This window comes from Neopelma chrysocephalum, unplaced genomic scaffold, assembly GCF_003984885.1.
Source record: "Neopelma chrysocephalum unplaced genomic scaffold, ASM398488v2 Primary Assembly neopelma1_59, whole genome shotgun sequence".
NCBI classification, from domain to species: Eukaryota; Metazoa; Chordata; class Aves; order Passeriformes; family Pipridae; genus Neopelma; species Neopelma chrysocephalum.
In genome coordinates this window covers 23,384,720-23,402,506 of record NW_020897714.1, presented here as the reverse complement: position 1 = coordinate 23,402,506, position 17,787 = coordinate 23,384,720, and the positions used below count along the sequence as shown (strand labels likewise).

General features: G+C 40.3%; 2 protein-coding genes across 8 annotated transcripts in view; both read left to right on the top strand.

The window, feature by feature from the left end:
- The window catches only part of MYBPC1 (myosin binding protein C, slow type), a 74,944-nt gene extending 65,400 nt beyond the window's left edge, over positions 1-9,544 (top strand). The window contains exons 26-30 of one of the 4 annotated variants that reach the window (XM_027680483.1): positions 1,078-1,214; positions 2,103-2,289; positions 5,336-5,394; positions 6,809-6,851; positions 8,794-9,544. In XM_027680483.1, the coding sequence (XP_027536284.1) occupies positions 1,078-1,214; positions 2,103-2,289; positions 5,336-5,394; positions 6,809-6,811 (386 nt within the window). In that variant the 3' untranslated portion in view covers positions 6,812-6,851; positions 8,794-9,544. Of the gene's footprint in view, positions 1-1,077; positions 1,215-2,102; positions 2,290-5,335; positions 5,813-6,808; positions 6,852-8,793 lie in introns of those variants that run through there. The other 3 variants (XM_027680484.1, XM_027680485.1, XM_027680482.1) reach the window with 3 other exon arrangements.
- A 4,581-nt stretch (positions 9,545-14,125) lies between these two features.
- The window catches only part of CHPT1 (choline phosphotransferase 1), a 21,193-nt gene continuing 17,531 nt past the window's right edge, over positions 14,126-17,787 (top strand). For 3 of the 4 annotated variants that reach the window (XR_003533717.1, XM_027680487.1, XM_027680486.1), the window contains exon 1: positions 14,126-14,442. Coding sequence is in view for 3 of the 4 variants with exons in the window: in XM_027680487.1 (XP_027536288.1) it covers positions 14,200-14,442 (243 nt within the window). In the remaining variant the exon portion in view is untranslated. Of the gene's footprint in view, positions 14,443-14,695; positions 14,723-17,787 lie in introns of those variants that run through there. The other variant, XM_027680488.1, reaches the window with a different exon arrangement.

Sequence of the window (17,787 nt, the reverse complement as noted above, 5' to 3'; positions counted from 1 at the left end):
TCCTGCTTCACATCTCTTGAGGGTGGGGTTGGACAAATTCTGATCCTGCAGTCAAAAATCCTGACATTTCAGAAGTTGTCAGTTTGACATGGTACTGTGAACTTAAAAAAAAAAAAAAAAAACACAAATGAAAAATCCTGCCCACTTATGGAAGGGAAATTCTACAAACAAGTGGCTCACAGGAAGAAAATCAAATCAGATCACCTCAGTTTGTCTGAAAGGAAGGAATACATGACTGCCATGATGCAGAGGACAGACAACCTGTACAACCCACACCGCCAGGCTGAAGAACTGAAGGTCCTCTCTTTTACAAATAGGGTCATGAACAATGGCTATAGAAATTGATTTTCATCACAGCTTACTTGCCCTTCTCATGAGAGCAAGTATCAGGCCTAAGCTGCACTGAAGTCACTATGAGAGCTTGGATCACGTTTCAGTGAAGCAATGATGTTTGATGATACCTGTGCACAGGAATGGGTGTCTGCCTGTCCAGCTGTTTTACATGCTGGCTGAGTTTGTGGCTGAAGAGAATTTATTGATGGTAATCTCCACTGTAGAGCAGGGATAAAGTGGCAGTGAGAAGATACATTTTACTACCATGTTTTCCTTGTACAGAAACTACATCCTCTCAGGTATCTGTATTATTAGTATACTGTTTGAAGCAGAAAGAAAAATGGATTTTCAGATACAGAGACAGTTTGTAAGCAGAACAAACTGTGAAAAGTAATTGGCAACAGAGTGAACAAGGCTTGTCAAAGGTAGGCATCCTGCAGTACATCGGTCATGATCTGTCCTATTCTGTAACATGCAGGGAAAGCAGGCAAAGACATGGAACAAACATGTGTTATTTTGTATACCACCTACACAGGAAATAAAGAGAAGCTCTCAGGTATCAACACTGTAGCATGGCCAGGGGCTATAGTCACTTTGCAGGTGCACTTCCAGCCTCCCCTACAAGTGCAATTGCTAGAGTCACAGGGCAGATCAGAAACAACTCCTCATAGCCGTTTAAGATGCTTGGGTATTTATCTACATACCAACATTCTTTTTCAAAAATGTTTTATTTTCATTTCATAGGTAAAGTCTACAAATATCCAGTTTACGATGATTTTGACTTCAGTGAACGGCCTCTGTTTACTCAGCCTCTGGTCAACACCTTTGCCATAGCTGGTTACAATGCTACTTTGAACTGCAGCGTTCGGGGCAATCCCAAGGTACAGCACAGCTTCTAACAGCACTTAAAACATGAGAGAGTTTAACCTGACAATGCAAATTATAATACTACTTTTGCCATTTGTCTCTCTCACAAGCCAGGCTGAAGGCAAAAATACAAAAAAAGGACCTACTTACTCGTGCTATAGGCACTATAATAGTTAATTCACAAATAACTCAGTGAAAGGGCAAAACCTCAGGAGAAGGCTGGGCTATACTGGGACCCATACTGACAACAGCTGTAAAATTAATATATCACTAAAGGTTATTACAAAAATAAAGCCATAATTATTCTATAAAATCTAATTATTCTTTAAGTAAGCACATTAGAGGAATACTCTGGGGATCATGTTGTTTCTCAGACCCACTGCACAATGTGTCTTGTGGTTTCTTTTGAATTGTGTCTTTTTGTGATCTATTCTCTATTCTGAGAAGCTGAACTGGACTAGTAAAATGAGAACTCCAGAGTGTTTAAGAACGTTTACTGTTCACTCTTCATCTTCACAGTTTCTGACTCTGCAAATTAATGCAGAAAAACATGCTTTTCTTATTAACTCAGAGTAGTTGGGTGTCAAAAGCTAGTGCTCAGATGTTTGCTATCATTGCATAGTCCTTGTTGTATTTATAGCAGGCTTAAATTTATAGCTTTAATTATGTGATAGGAGCTGCATTGAAAAAAAAAAATCTTGCTTATAAACAGATGTATGATGCAGCCCATGTTTATCTTTGAGAAAAGAATCACAGTTTCCTTTCTATCACTACTTCATCTCTTTTCCATCATTTCTGGATTGCTTTAACTGAACATCACAAAGAAGTGATAAAATATTGCAGTTCACAATTTGTGCATGTGGGTTTTCTTTTGTTTTTGTTTTTGTTTTTTTTTACCACAGCCCAAAATTACCTGGCTGAAAAACAAAGTCCTTATAATGAATGACCCAAGGTACCGAATGTTCAGCAACCAAGGTGTCTGTACCTTGGAGATCCGCAAACCCAGTCCCTATGATGGAGGTACTTACACCTGCCGAGCAGTCAATGAACTTGGAGAGGCAGAAGTGGACTGCAAACTGGAAGTAAAAGGTAAGGCCTTTAAAACATTGCAAAGGCCCTGTTTGTCTGAATTGGAGCTGAAAATACATAAGGCAAACGCAAAAGGGAGTTCAAACAGCTTTCTTTACCTTCCTGTATTTAAATAATAACTTTGTTAAGGAAAAATAAACTATATTGCTTGCTTTGTTTTCTTTTTGAGGACCAACATATTATGCTTATGCTATATTTCATTTTCCTCAATGCTGATTCACATCTTCAGTGATTTCAAGGACTTCTTCACAAGTGACAGAATGGTAGACTGTAACTCTCAGAGCTGTGCCATTTACCTGAGACACTCCAGTAAAACTCAGTCATTGAGCTCTCTGGGAAAACATTAAGAAAAACATCTCAGATAAGAGGCATTTCTCTGAAGCAAATGGCAAGGGCAGAAGGAGAGAAAGAAGAAAGATTAGTTCAGTGCAGAAGTGGTCTGCTTTAAAACTATTTATTAAACAAACCAGACATTTGCATCCAAGGAACTTTGTTCGCAAATCATGTAGCAAAAAGTAGTATTGTTCCCAAGGACACAAACTAGTTGATATAATTGCTGCATTTGCTTTAAGAACAGAGTACACAAACCCATGGATTTTGCAAAATCCTTCTATAACTGAAGAGCTATTTTTGTTTTCATTAATAGATACATTTTATGAATTTCAGGTAGCTTAGAATTGACTGGGATATCATGAATGGCAAATGGACCTAGCTTGGACTACTAATGAATAATCTCATCACCTTTTTTTCCAGAAAATTACTTCCTAGAAAAAGTTAGTGTCATATTTAGCTGGACTGATTCCCACCAAAGGCTTTAGTTTCAACTGTCAAATAAGTAAAGTATTTCTGAAAAAAATAATCTGAGGTTATAAGTAAGGAAAGCTACCTAAAGCCAGGTAATAGGAAGTGTCTAACTAAGGAATTTAGAGGGAATTTAGATGATATCAGTATGGCTCTGTCTATATTATTTCCATCATGCTAGTCTATAATGACAACCACATTTAATATTTGTATGGATTGTATTGTGTTTACTTCAATTTCCATTTTCTGTATTTTCTGATGTATCTTGTCCCACAGCTCAAATTTGCCAACATTTCAATAAGACATTTCAGAAGACATTTCAATAAATGTTTGGTCTATGAAGTTGAACACTTAATGTAATGAAAATATGCATAATATATTTCTTAGTTTTTATCTTTTAAGATACTGCATTTAAAAGGTGATGTCCTTGTACCTCAAATGATTGTTTTCCTTAATCACAAGCAAACTCTCTATTTCACAGCATAACAGAAGACCTCATCACCTGAGAAGGTTGCTTAGTCTATCTTTTTTTATACTGAAAAGCCAAGTTAGGTTGTTATTTCATTGAACATTTTAAGTTCCCAAGCCCTAAGATTCTTATGCACATTTACACTCAGTTGTAGCTTTTTAGTCTTCAGCACTTTGCTTGTAGTACAGTCAAATACTACATTTTAAGTACAAGAAGATGTTTATTTATGTCCTCTGTTTTACCAAGGGGATTTTTGCATATAATGTTCAGAAAATAATGTGTTGTTTATCTCTTATTAGCCATATGATGGGCTGCTTCCTTAACCTAAACCCCACTTTCCTTAGCTCATGGTTCAACCGATGGATTCAAGGGGAACAGGATTAACTGAATACAGCAGCTGAGGCTTAGCAAACCAGGGTAGGCTCAGGGTTTGCTCTATGCAAATATAGCAAATTACTATTAAACAGCCAGAATATAAAAACATAATTACATCTTATTTCTCTCTTCTACTGACTTACATGTTGAATTATCATTCTTTTAAGTTTCCTAGCCTGTTTGTTCATTTAGGAGGGCTCTTCGGATGACTGCTCATCACACTGATGCAGAGCAGAGACCTACGGATTTCTCACTCACTGGAAATGAATTGCAGTGTGTGTGTGTGTGTTTATGTTTTCGTGTGTATAGCTTTAAATTGGTTCAGCTTCATTCCAGCAAGTAACAATCAAGGTCTGGATTTGTAAGATGATGAGATAGTTGACTGTTGCCTGAATAAGACTAACAGGCTCAAGGCTGTGCTACCTATCTGGTGAATGCACAAGGTACAGTGCTATTACTACAAATAGCAGGTATTACTTACTTATTAGTAAGTCATGCTAAAGAGCTCTATGCCATGCAACAGTATATATTGTAGCAAGCTATTTTTCCTTATGTTGGCTAGAATTACTTTTAGCCATCTATCTCTGATGTATTGGAGATCTGAAATTTATCATGCACATATATGCTCAGCCCCAGGAATGTTCACAGAACAGCCTAGCATTTCTGATTTTGCACAATATTTGAATAACTGACTAGCTAGGAACACTCTGGCTATGAATGCTATCAGGATGCTACATATTTCTACATTTTTAGCTATTTGCCTACATTATTTTAGGTGTAAAAGCAATGACCCCTAGTCATTGCTAAATTTAATTCTCATTTCCTGAAACTTATAAGCACAACAATTGAAATAGTAAAAAATAATACTGTCCTCAAAAGAGGTTTTGCATGTACTGATGTTATTTCAGATGGACAGTATTTCGTTCTTCAGTTTTAAGTTTTGCTGGGTGAACTTAAAGATGGCAGTTATATGAGCTGCTTTGTACAATTGCACATACAGTGGCCTTTTTTGTAAATACAAGTGTGCTGTAAAAAGTAATGTAATAGATCTTAGAGAAGAGAATAACTCTACCTCATCTACCTTGAAAGATAATGCATAAACAGAATCTCATTGCATGTTTCATACTCATCTTACTACAGAAAACAACATATATATCTTTTGAGTTTGTTGAGGTAGATCCCTAAATTTGGCTCTAAATCTCACATTAGAAGCAGTAAGGAACTGATTCCTTATCAGTCTCACTGAGGTCAATGAAAAGAATCACCAGGTTGGTGATCACTCTGACAGGTTGGTGATAGCAAAGTTGCTGTATAAGAAATATTTTTTTAAAAGGTGTTAAGATCAACTGGGAAGAATTTCAAATGCGAATAAATACCACTATAAATATTCTAATTCTGCAGTGATCTATCATGGAGTAATTAACCCAGGAGAACCAATCTGCTTGGCGGGGAATAATCAGGTTTATAACGCGCATACTCCTCTGGACATTCCATTTCATTCCCTTCCTCTCTTTCCACATGCAAACGCATTTTCTGCATGCAAAGTGTGTATTTATTTCCCTTTTTGAATAAACTAGCTAGTGTCTCATGGCATACATTGTCTATGTCACATGAGCAAAGAAGGCTAAATTAATCAAGAATATGGGTATTTAACATCAGAATTACTAAGGTTTTAGACATATTTCATAGAACTACCTGTACCTATAAAGAATTTATTTAATGACTGTGAATACCTCTGACCACTACACCACAGGAGAATGAAGTTTGCATTTCAAAAAGCCATCTCTCAGTTAGTTTGTAGAATTATTGAAAGAGCAGAAGTATCATAAAGTCCTTTGCTGCGCTTAAAAGGCATTCTTTATTACAGATTAGTTTTTGGTTACAATTTAGTGCTCAGAATGATAATCCATACCTGAGCTTAACCTACTGAATTTAAGGATGAAATCTTGATTCAATTACTTACAAGCAGAAAATTTTACTTCATTTACTTTATTTCTTCTAGAACTTATTTTACATTCAAGTTCAGTGGGGTTCAGAGATTTTCCTCTTTCTATGGAAATGTGTTTTCTCACAACCTTGCCCAAATGTCAGAATATTGACAGTGCAGTTTTAAAATTACAATGATGCCTAGAAACCAGTTTGTAGTATATTATCATCCAAACTTACAATTCCAAACCTAAAACATGTTAGGAGATCAGATTAGATAATGTTCCTGTAGCTTTGAAGTATTAGGGTATCCTTCTTAAAAGGCTACAATAGTTACAAAGTTGAGTTGCCTTTACATACATACACATATATAAATGTATATATATGGTTGTTTTATAAATACAAAATGTTTAATTAAAGGTAAGGGCTCCTACAGAGTAAATAGCATGCTTTAAGTAATGTAAATGTGGATATATGACAAAGTACATACTCTAGTGCACAGGTATGTAATTAGTCTGTACTTGATTATTTTGCCTTACAGAGTTTCAACATATATATATATATCTCCTTCAGTGTTTTGTGTGTGCTTTTTTTCCCTGGTGGAAAATATTATATATATATATGTGTTAGCTTCTTTGAAGCTACATTTGGAAACTTTTACCATAAATATAGTTTGCATAATTTGGTTCCAATCTATACTTTAGACTAATTACAGGTTTTATAGTTACTCGTACATATTAATATAACTTTTACATATTAATGATAATTTTGAAGTGGAACTGGATCCCTACCTTTTACTCTTCATGTGCTTCTATTCCTACATATTTTACATGACTAAGGATTAAATTATCATCTTGACATAATTGCAATAATAATTTCACTCAACATTTTCTCTCTACTTTTGTGTTTGCAATTAAATTGTTCCTTCTCTTTCTCTCTCTCCCTTAGTAATCGCACAGTAAGGATTTTTGAATGTATATTGTCATCTAAGGTAAGCTTTCATATGGTTCTTGCATATGAAGCTTATGTCTGTTTACAGGTCATACAATGTCTGCCTAGTATGGCATGATTTTCATTATGTCACTTAATGAAAATGTTTTTTACAGTTAGTAGCATGGTAATTTTAATGCATATAAATTCAGATTTTTATAATAATTGCTTGTTACGGTAATTCGTAGTAGTACATCCCACTATCTTCTAATGGAAAATGTTTCAGTGGAATTTAACAGTGCATGAGTTAGCATGATTAATTAGCATGAATAAATACAAGTAATAAAAGAGCATTTTGCATTTACAGTAAGTTATTTTTTATAGGAATATACCTCTGCATAAACGAAATATTTATTCCACAGTTAACTTCATTTAAAAATGAATGATTTGTATCACAACTTGCACTCCATGAGCTGAAAGAATGCCAAAAAGCATGCTTTTTTTTTTTGTCTGTATTTTGCATCTACCTAAGGTTGGGAGCGAACAGTTCTACCACAATGACGGTGTTAAATGAGACAACGCAGTCTCATAATCGCTAGTAACTAATAGCACTTTAATTGGATAATCCTTGTGTTAATGAAGGGTATAAATTCTTAAAAATCCGTACGTGGGATAAATGCTGTGTGTAAGTATCAGCTCAATTGCATTTAGCCGAAGCACTCAGAGACAGTGTTATCTTCATCCTGGCAATGTACTTTTGCTTTAAAGCTTTTGGTGTGTTCCAGAAAAAGCTCAGAAGGTAAGTGCAGTTATCAGCGGGTAGTTTTCAACTTACAGAACACAATATTCATGCAGAGTTGTAAGGGGAATTGTAATGGTATATAGCTTTTTTTAAAGCAAATAAAGATAAAGCAAATAAAAATAAAGCAAATAAAGACACCCTTTGTCTGGAGAAGGGGCAGATTCTAAAGTTTTTAGCAAAATATTTATCTTTCCCTGTTTCTTCCAAATATCATTTGGAAATCATGAAATTAATATCAATTAAATGAACAGAAATACCCATGTGTTTAGTTTCTGTGACTTTATTTCAGTGACATGGGGCATCCACAACCTCTCTGGGCAATTTGTGTCAGTGCCTTACCATCCTCACAGTAAAAAATTTCTTCTTTGTATCTAATCTAAACCCACCCTTTTTCAGTTTGAAGCTATCACCCCTTGCCTTATCACTACATGCCCTTGTGAAAAGTCCCTCTCCATCTCTCTTCTAAGTTCCTTTCAGGTACTGGAAAGTGCTCTAAGGTGTCCCTGGAGCCTTATCTTCTCCAGGCTGAACAACCCCAACAAAAAGCGAAATTCAAAGGTGAATTTAAAAGCAAATCCAAAATGATTCTTCAGACTTTCCCAGCAGATGAAAGTTTCAACTTTCATCATCTCTCTCTGGAGGCTAAAGGCACCTATATCTAAAATCCTGGCTTTTTTCCATACGATTCTTTCGTATACATCATCCCAATTGTTATTTTCAAGCAGCATGGTAAATATTTTGCTAAGTACATATAAACCATTGTAAGACCTAAAACTAGAATAAGTTGAGTATCTCTGCATGTTTTCCACAACTCATCACAGTCAGGTGTTTTCTACATTGTTGCCCCTGCACTGACTTCCATCTCTGACCCTACTCCACCCAGCCAGAGGGAAAGCCAGGAGAGTCATTTGAAGTGAAGCTCATCATAGACTATTGCATGGGATGAGAGAAATGACTGAATATATGATATCCTAGAAATGAAATTCACCCTGTGCAAGAGGACAGGAAACGCCTGTATAGCACCCACTAAATAATGGTTAAGTCTCATGCTGGACTTTTGAACAGGGTTGAATTTTACCACATCTCAAAGTATGCAATATGGACTGACTAAAACTTGTCACTTATGCCAGAAAATAAAGGTACTAAAGCTGTTGCTCCACAGACCTTCAACCTGAAGATTATCTTTTTTTCTTGTTTGTAGGTGGGCTTTCGTTCTTCAGACTATTGATGGATGGAGTGCCTCCGCATATCATTGATTCGTATATGCGTGAAGTACAGGCAGACAAAACTGAAGCCAAGTGAGAGTCCGTCCACAGTGTTTTCTCCCACTGCACTGGAAGTTGGTAGCAGAGTAACAGTATTTGACTTCTTGCAATGACAGAAAAAAATGTGCGGTTGGAGATTTTATTATTTTTTTTCCCTTTTTTTTTTTTTGTTTTCCTTAATTGTTCTTTTGTTTTCCCTATCTGCTCTTACTGAAAAGAAAGAATACGCATGGATTGCTTTGGGGTTGAAATGAAATGAACTGAAGACAACACACATTTTGTAATGTTCAGCTTTATTTTCTGTTTGATATTGTGTTCTGTTTTTTAATGAGGAAAGAGAAGAAACTGTGTAATAAACATGAGGAGGCAGTCAGAGTCTGTACTCACTGGCACAAAGCATATCTTTCTCAGACTGGAAGTACATGGATTAGCGAGTAACTGTGCAATAAGACCCTTGGAATACATACCTCTTTGATAATGTATCTGATTCACCTGAGAATTGTTTAACACAATATGGTTTTACTATAATGTAACTAATACGTATGTACTTAATGATCATTTAAACTGAACATATCTTCCTATAGAAGTTTTGATTTCCTAAATCCAACCCATCAGTTAAGTCTCTCAACTTAACTGAAATTGTTTTATTTAATGTACAATAAATATGAAGTGTTTAAGATCTACTAAGTTCTTGTTTACTATTTTTATGGGTTTTCTTCCTGTCTCCTCTTACATATATATATTTCAATATTTTAAATGTTATAAATACCAACCACAATGCTTTTCATCATTGTGAATCCACCCCCTTTCTTCAGGAATTCGTGGAGCTCTTTTAGGTGTCATATATGAAAAGGGACTCAGACCAGAGCCCTAGTGAGTTCACTGTGCAAGGCAAAAGTGCCTGAGATGGGGTAAAACAGCTGCATTACTTCTCCAACACTGGCATCATTAACTTCTGAGTATTTTAGGAGTAGGGGTGATTGTCCCCAAGTCTCCAGTAAACTCTGAAGCACATGAGACACAAGGTCGCACATATTTTGGCCAGGTTGTCAATTCCCTATTGCCCTGTCATTTATTTACCAGTTCTCACTCTGGCTGTGCAGACAGGGCAGGTTATGTGCTCACTGGCTAATGATTGATCTCCAATTACAGTTTAGAAAGATAAAAGTCTACTTAGACCAGTAGTACATTACAAGATGTTTATTTGATGTTAGTGTATTTTCAAGCATTCAGCAGTCAGTAATTATGCAATAATAAAGAATGTGCTACTATGAACCGCCACGGCTGAAATGGTGTTTTTGCAATTTAATTAGCTCTTCTTTCACTCTGGGGATCTGGATGCATTTTCTCATGTTGTTCTGTGAATTTTACTTACTCACTTCTCTCCCTCCTTTCTATCTTTGTGATTCCTTCAGTAGCGTTTTCTGTACAGGGAAGCATTCTGCATTTCCAGCAATCCTGGACAACCCCCCCCCACACACCTGCATTTCACCCTGCTCCTGTCAAAATCAATACCCTCCTACACATTCATTCACACCTACACATGAAAGAAAGTAACACATCTAGTAAGACAAGAATTAAATAAAGGATTAATAATTTCTGTTTATTCTGTATGTCACCAGTGAATTGGAACTCCATCTATTTTGAAGCTCAGAAGGGTGCGCGAGTGGGTCAGTCTGAATAAATGCCATGGAAGTTTAAGCATTTAAGCACATGGCCCTCACTTAAGGTAGTAGCTGCCTGTTATAGTCAGCCCCAAAAGCTACAGTTATTGTGAGTTTGTGCTTGTCAGTACACCAAAAATAATGCACACAACCATCTCCACTTTGTACACAATGATGTTTACAGCTCCAAGTTTGTGTCTATCTGCCTCCTCAGTCTTCATAAACACACACATAATAAGTGGAAGCCAGCATAAACCTCAGCTCCAGTAGGCCCTCTGACGACGGAATTAGTTGCTCTAATTTCTACCAGATGCCAGCAGTGTTAAACGACAAGCTGAACTAAGCTACTTTTCCCCATGTGAACGTAAGCGTTATACTCAGATGCCCTCAATTCCTCCCCAGTTGCGTTTCCCAGCATTTGCCATTGGCCATCCCTCGGGCTGGAGATACAGCACGCCAGCAGGAAGTGCTGGGTATCAAGCTGTGGGTGGAACTGAGATGAGTGGGCATTAGTGTGCTATAAATTCATGGTCTCACCAACTACACTGAGCAGCCAAGGCTCTGGATTAAAGATTAATTGACTTTGACAAGAATGACTGAATGGGGTGGGACAGGAAAGGGACTTCCAGTCGATCTAAAACAGGCTGCAGAGCCTTATACAGAGAGAATAATAAAAGGTAAACTTTTGATTTATGACGATTTGTTTAATGGGATTCTCCAGGGATGATTTTTGATGGATGAAATAGTGACCAAACCCACAGAGTTCAGAAAACGCTAATGAAATCTGCAGCTAATACCAGTTTAGGAGAATGAAGATGTGCCAAAAACAACAACTAGAGGCAAAACAGCTTATGGTGAAATAGAAGCAGTAGAATATCATGCTGTAAAAGATGTGGCACAATGCTCTGAAGAACAAATTTCTCCAAAGTCACATGGAATTTTCAGATAATTAGTGAAGCTGATAGAGACGTAGGAGTAACAGAGGACAGCAAATAAAACCTGGTCATATGAAATAAAGTAACAAAACACAAGCTAAGGAAGCAGTGAAACTAGCAGTGGTTTTGTGCATCAGGTTGTGCTCCCTGATGCCTCATAATATGTGAAACCAGTTTAAGTCTTCAACTAGATGCATTATTCATATTACCTGTTTGCTACGTACAGTCTCCATCAACTAGTGTGTGCTGAGGTTATAGTTCAGTAGAATCTTTAATAAGATTTTTCTTTTCTGCACACTTTCCTGTATCTATGGGAATTCAGTATTTTTGAAAGCTCAGCCTTAGTGTACATAAGCTGAGGAACATTAATCCTTGGACTAAGAAGGCAGACCTAAACATGTAAACACATAGATACACACACACACACACAAAGACTAATCAAAGCTAATTTTAAAAAAATGGGGTTATTTTTAAGGAAGTCAGAGGAAAATATTTTGTCTTCCTTGCCCATGGAAGGGCATTTGGCATATAAATGTTATAGTTGTATAAATACAGATCCATTCTCAAATTGCTGTATGGGGAGTTTGATACAGGCACTGTAGTTACCCAGTTGCATTGCAAGATTGTGGCCACTGTCAGCACACTTCTCCCTCACCAAAAACGATCTCAGAAATACAGGAAGGGAAGGAGTAAAAAAAAAAAAGTAATCTTGTAAAGCTTATTTAAACTGGGATATACCGTTTTATAGGTCTTTATAGAGAATCAGAAATTTTTAAAAATATTCCTCTTATAAAAAAATGTTTCAAGCTTCCTGAACTTCTTTACAGGGGGAAAAAGAAAAGTATAATATTGCTACCTTTTACAGAGCATTGTGAAGGGACTCTTACTTTATGAAAATCTTTTGTTGCATTTTGAGATTCTGGAGCAAAAGGCATTCTATTTTAAGCACAGAGTACTTACTGTCACTTGATTTTCATGTCCTGCTTTCCTGACTGACAAGTGAAGCTGCTGCTTTGCTGAAGCAGAGAGCATTTGGAAGCAAAATGTGTCCTGAATACTAAGGAAGTAGTGGAAGTCTAAACACATTGGACTTTAAATCTATGTGCTCTTGTTCTATACTTTGTTGCTAAATATTTTTTAAATTAAAACAAACCCTTCTCCAAGCCCAGAGACTAATTCAGTAGGGAATCTCTTTATCTCTTTCTTCCTCTACTCAATGTGGCTTTTTATGCCACTTACTTTCCCCTCCACTTTTTTTCCTAGTTTCTATTCTTTAACTCTTGGTATCACAAAGAGCTTGAGCAACCTCTCCATAAATACCAGTACCATTATGTCCATTGGTGACACTAATGCACAGGGTACTAAAAGAAACAGAGTTTTACATTCTTCCCAGTGATCCCAGTGGACTGGGGATTTATCTGGTTGTGAATTTGTCACATTTCCCTTTAGCCTTTCTCTAGCTGGCTGTTACCTCTTCTTTTGCTAGCAATTCCTCTCTTCTATGTTTTGGCCTCTAATGACAATTGCTGTACCATACTGTTTTTAGTGATCTGTAAATTAAATCAGCTGATGAATGACATAGCACTTGGAACGTGCATACTGCGTCATGGGATTTTGAAACCACCCTTTAGCCTGACTCTTGCAGTAAAGAAACCTACTCAAAAACATATTAACTTTATCAGTTGAAGTAAATCAGCTCCCTTTGAATAACAGGAAGTGGCTTTGTCTGGCCAGAAAGCTGCACCTTCTGGCTCATAATGGAGTAACTTAAAAAAGAATTCCAAACTAAGATGTCATTTGGGTTTATAATACTCATTGCAGGATGTATTTTACACTTGCTACTTCATCTTTCACACAGCTACACAGGGCTCACCTTTCCTCAGCCTCCCTCAGAAACCACACACCCTTCTAGAGATTCAGGGATACATCTAAAATCCTTCACATGACCAATTCAAATAATTTGACGGGCCACTACTGAAAAAGTGTATTTGTTTTGAAGCGCTTTCTCTATGCAGGCCAAGGAGGTAAATTAAGTCCTGTGCTAACACCGTGTCCGGGTGTCCCACAACACGTTAAGACCAGAGCTCCCCAGGCAAACCACACTCCAGTCTCCTCTGGATGGTGGAGGGACGCTTGGCTGACAGAGTGGGGTCACCTCCCTGCAGGCCTGTCCTGCTGGCTGCAGGGAGGTCACCTGCTGCCCTTATACTTTACTCCAGCAAAACTCCTTGCCGGCCACCTTCTGCGTGGCCCCGCTGTGGCCATCATCCGCACGATGAAACGCGTGAAAGTAAAATAAGCTGAACGAGGAAAATAACAGGGGAGAGGGGGATTCGACCCACGCTGCCCGCATTCAGGAGGGGTGAGAGGTGGGCGCATCACCCCGGGGACCAGCACGGCCCGTCACTGCCCACGGCCCGGGAGATGGACGGGCCCTGCCGGGGCGCACCCCCGCCACGACCGAGGACTTCCCCCGCCGCCGGGGGATCCCCATCCCGGCACGGCGAGGCGGGGCCGCGCCCGCTGTGGTGGCGGAAGAGCGCGGCGCCTTCGGGGCGACGGATCCTGAGGCGCGACGGGGGTGAGGGCGCTTGGCCGGCGCTGGCCGTGGCGGGGGCGGCCGCTGCCCTCCGGCCAGGCCGCTGCTGGGCGTCGGCCTCTTCCGCCGCTGCCCCCGGCCCGGCCCCGCCCCGAGCGGCGGCGGCTCCGTGACCCCGGTGCCGTCCGGTGCGGCGGTGCCGGCATGGCCGTGCCCTGGGCTCTGCCCGCGCCCCTCAGCCCGGCGCAGCTGAAGCGCCTGGAGCAGCACCGCTACAGCGCGGCCGGGCGCTCGCTGCTGGAGCCGTGGCTGCAGCCGTACTGGGGCTGGCTGGTGGAGCAGGTCCCGCTGGGGCTGGCGCCCAACGCCATCACCATGGGCGGCCTCCTGCTGAACTGCCTGACGGCGCTGCCGCTCATCGCCTGCTGCCCCAGCGCCGCCGAGCAGGTACCGCCCGCCGCGGCCGCCGCCTCTCCGGCACAGCCCGACCCCGTCCCCGCCGGCTGCCCCACGGGTCCCGGTGCCCGCTGGTGCGTCCTGGCCGCCCCCGGAGGCCCCGGGCCGTGCCCCGCGGGGTGCGGTGCCCCGTCACTGGCGGCTGCTCCGGGCGTCCCGTGGGAGCGAGGGCTGAGGCAGCGCTGCGGGTTTGTCCTGAGAAATCAGGGGAGCGGCGGTGCGAGGCTCACACTTCGGGGCAGCAGGGGTCAAGCTGGAGATGGATGTTAAGGTTTGAATGCCAAAATGCTGTGAAAGGACGAGGTTCAGTGGGCTCCGTTCTCCTGCCCGGCCCTTCGCTGACCAGAGGGCCCCGCGGGGCCGGGCCTTCGGTGGGCACCGTCCCGCACTGCACGGTGTGGTTCGCACTGGTGCGTGGGACCCCTGACTCCTCCACCGACCATCACATCCCGTGTGTGCCTCAGCTTGCTGGGTAGGAAAGGTAACCCCAGGGGCTCAGGAGGAACGCTGTAACACAGGGGCCGTGGAGGCAGAACCAGCTGCTGCTCAGGAGAGAGGATGCGGGATGTGCCCGGGAACGGGGCAGGGCTGGCTGGAGCTGGCCATGGGATATGGTTCCTGCCCCTTCAGCATCGCTTGGTTCACAGCTGCGGCTCGGTGATGTCGCAGGTGTGTTAGTTGATAGTAGCTTAAATGTCTCCCGTCCTCGTGTGGGAAATATTTAATCGCTTTAACTTCTGGAGGGAAAACAGGCTTGTTAGCATGGGGCTGCTGTCACTTGAACTATGTTGCCTGCAGTTTCTCTGACAATTCAAGGAACTGTGTCAGCTTTGCACCCTGTTAGAAGTTTCCCATTGCAGTCTCTTTATGGTAGTTAGGGTAGCAATTATCAGGGGAAAGTTGTTTTATGAGGGTAAAATACCTTGAAAGGTGGCAGTTTTCCTTGTGTTCTGGTAGGCTTAAATCCTAATAGCAGAGGTTGGTTGTTTTCATTTTTTTAATTACACAGATTTACTTTGGTGAGTGTTTGTGCTAGCAGAACATTTCTTTTTCTCTAGTTGCTTTGCCCTTTGTGCTAGCAGAGATGTTTGTGACAGACATATCAGGAATCTGATGCAGATCAAAATTAACTGCTTTGATCTTGCCCTAATCACTGCCCTGATATACATCACCAGGCACTCTGGCTTTCGGTAGTAGGAGAAGGGAGAACAGAGGCGATACCGAATGGTTGGAAACCACGTATTGTCTTCTAGTGGCACTTTTGGAATTAAAATGTTTGTGGAACTGCTACCTCTAGCTTAGCTTTGTGATGAAAATATCAGTCGAGTGCCAGCTATGTGTCTGGATGTTCATTTTAACTTTTTCTCTTTGCTATTCAAATATAAAAGCAGAAAGTAAATTTTAAGTTATTTTCTCTTGAGGACTCTTGTACCAAAAGAAAAAAGTTGTGTTGCAGACATCCAGGGAATTATTCCTTCCAAGAAAGCTTAGGTTAGGCTTCAGGAACTTTACTGGTTTTGTGGGTTTTGAGGTGTTGTTTGGGTTTTTTTTATTGGGGAAGCTGAATTTTATAAGAACCTACAGTTTGGACTACACTTTTTTGTTCAGATGTCAGTATAAATATGTACTGTGAAGCCAGACTCATCTTGTTGTTTCTTGCCTCTGCACTGGTGGGAGTAGCCCTGATTTGCTCTTGCTGCATCACTTTAGAAGCATCATTCTCCTTTGCTTGTTTAATGACTCAGCTTGTCTTCCACTTAAGGTGAGGTCATGTTTCTGAATGGCTTTTTGAAAAAGCTAAAATTGTTGCAACACTAATAGGTGCTATACGTGCTGTTGTAATATCTACTTTGTAGTTTTGGCTGGGATGTATAGGCTGGAGGGAGTAGGTGGAACTGAAGATGATGTTAAAGATGATTGAAATCACAGATTGAACTAATATCATAGTGAACGTCAACACTACTTCTCCATATGGCCTAGGCAACTCTTCTATTCATGAATAAGTCTTGATTACCTGATGGACAAACAAGAACTTGTTCTATTCTCTTGGTGGAAGAGTGGGTGCACTGGATAAAATAACAAGCAGGTTTTGGTTTGAGTTTGTTTTTTTGGGCAGGGAGGGGAGTCGTTCTGAGTTGGTTTGTGTGGTTGTTTTTTATTCCCTAACCAGTTTTAAGTGAGCCATTTTGGTTAGGCCTTTATTAAAAACACAGAAGTCTTGATGTTTGTACAAACTGTCCAAAACAAGTAAGACTGGTAGCTGAAATCCCTCAGAGAGTAGCTGCTGACAGATGCTTAGAAAAGACGTATTTCTCCAATACACCCTTCCAGCTGCCAAGACTGTGGTTTAGCAGTTTCTTCGCAGGGGATTCTACTTGCTAGAACGGCATCTGATGGATCCGTTTCCCCATGGACACTTTCCACCTCATGATTTTGCCCTTTGAATTAGTTGTTTTGAACCTGTTTGTTCTTTCAGCTTCCATTATGTTGTATTGCAGTGATTTCCACAATTTCATACTGCTTACCCCCAACCCCAATGCAATTAATGTCTCAAACCATACAATACTCCCTTGATCTCTTAATGTCGAGGCATTATTTCCCTATACACTGTTCTTTTTATCTTCATCAGCATCAGTAGCCACTAAAAGCCAGTTTGTTACTGACCAACACAGTATGTTTTGGATTTATAAAATATTGTCTGCTTCAGTAACGTCTTCTTGTCCAGCAGGAACATGAGTTGTTTCACTGCCTCCTGTAAACGCACGTTTCAACATAAGCCTTCTTATTTGCAGCTAAGCCATTAGCAGATTGCACCCTTCAAGCACTGTTGTAACCAAAATCCATGTGTGTGCGGTTTTGTTGAGTGTTTGTCCTGTTTCCTACCCTCTGTAACTTAGGAGGAGTAATCTATAAAAATAATATACAGGTGTGGTGGTGAGGAGGTCACCTGCACATTTCATTTTCTGTGGAGGGCTGAAATATCTGGTTCACTGTGACTGCAGCCTGGGTTATATTTTGTTTTGGGGTTGTTTGGTTTTTTTTGACACTAATTATAAAATATTAGGAATGAAAAGTTTTGCTGACATAACTATGAGCAGTGTGTATTTGCTGTGTTAGAGTGCAAAAAGGAGCGCTTTTTAGGTGAGGATTTCCATTTTATCCCCACCATTTGCCAGTGAATTGTTTTGCTCCACTGCCAGCAGACTTCTCTGAAGTAGCTACAGTCAGTTCATTAGGTTTTGCAGGTGAATCTCATGTACTCCTCCCCATTCTGGGTAAAACTGGGAAGAGAACTGACTAGAGGATTCTCTGTATTTCTAAAAGAGAGAAAGGTAA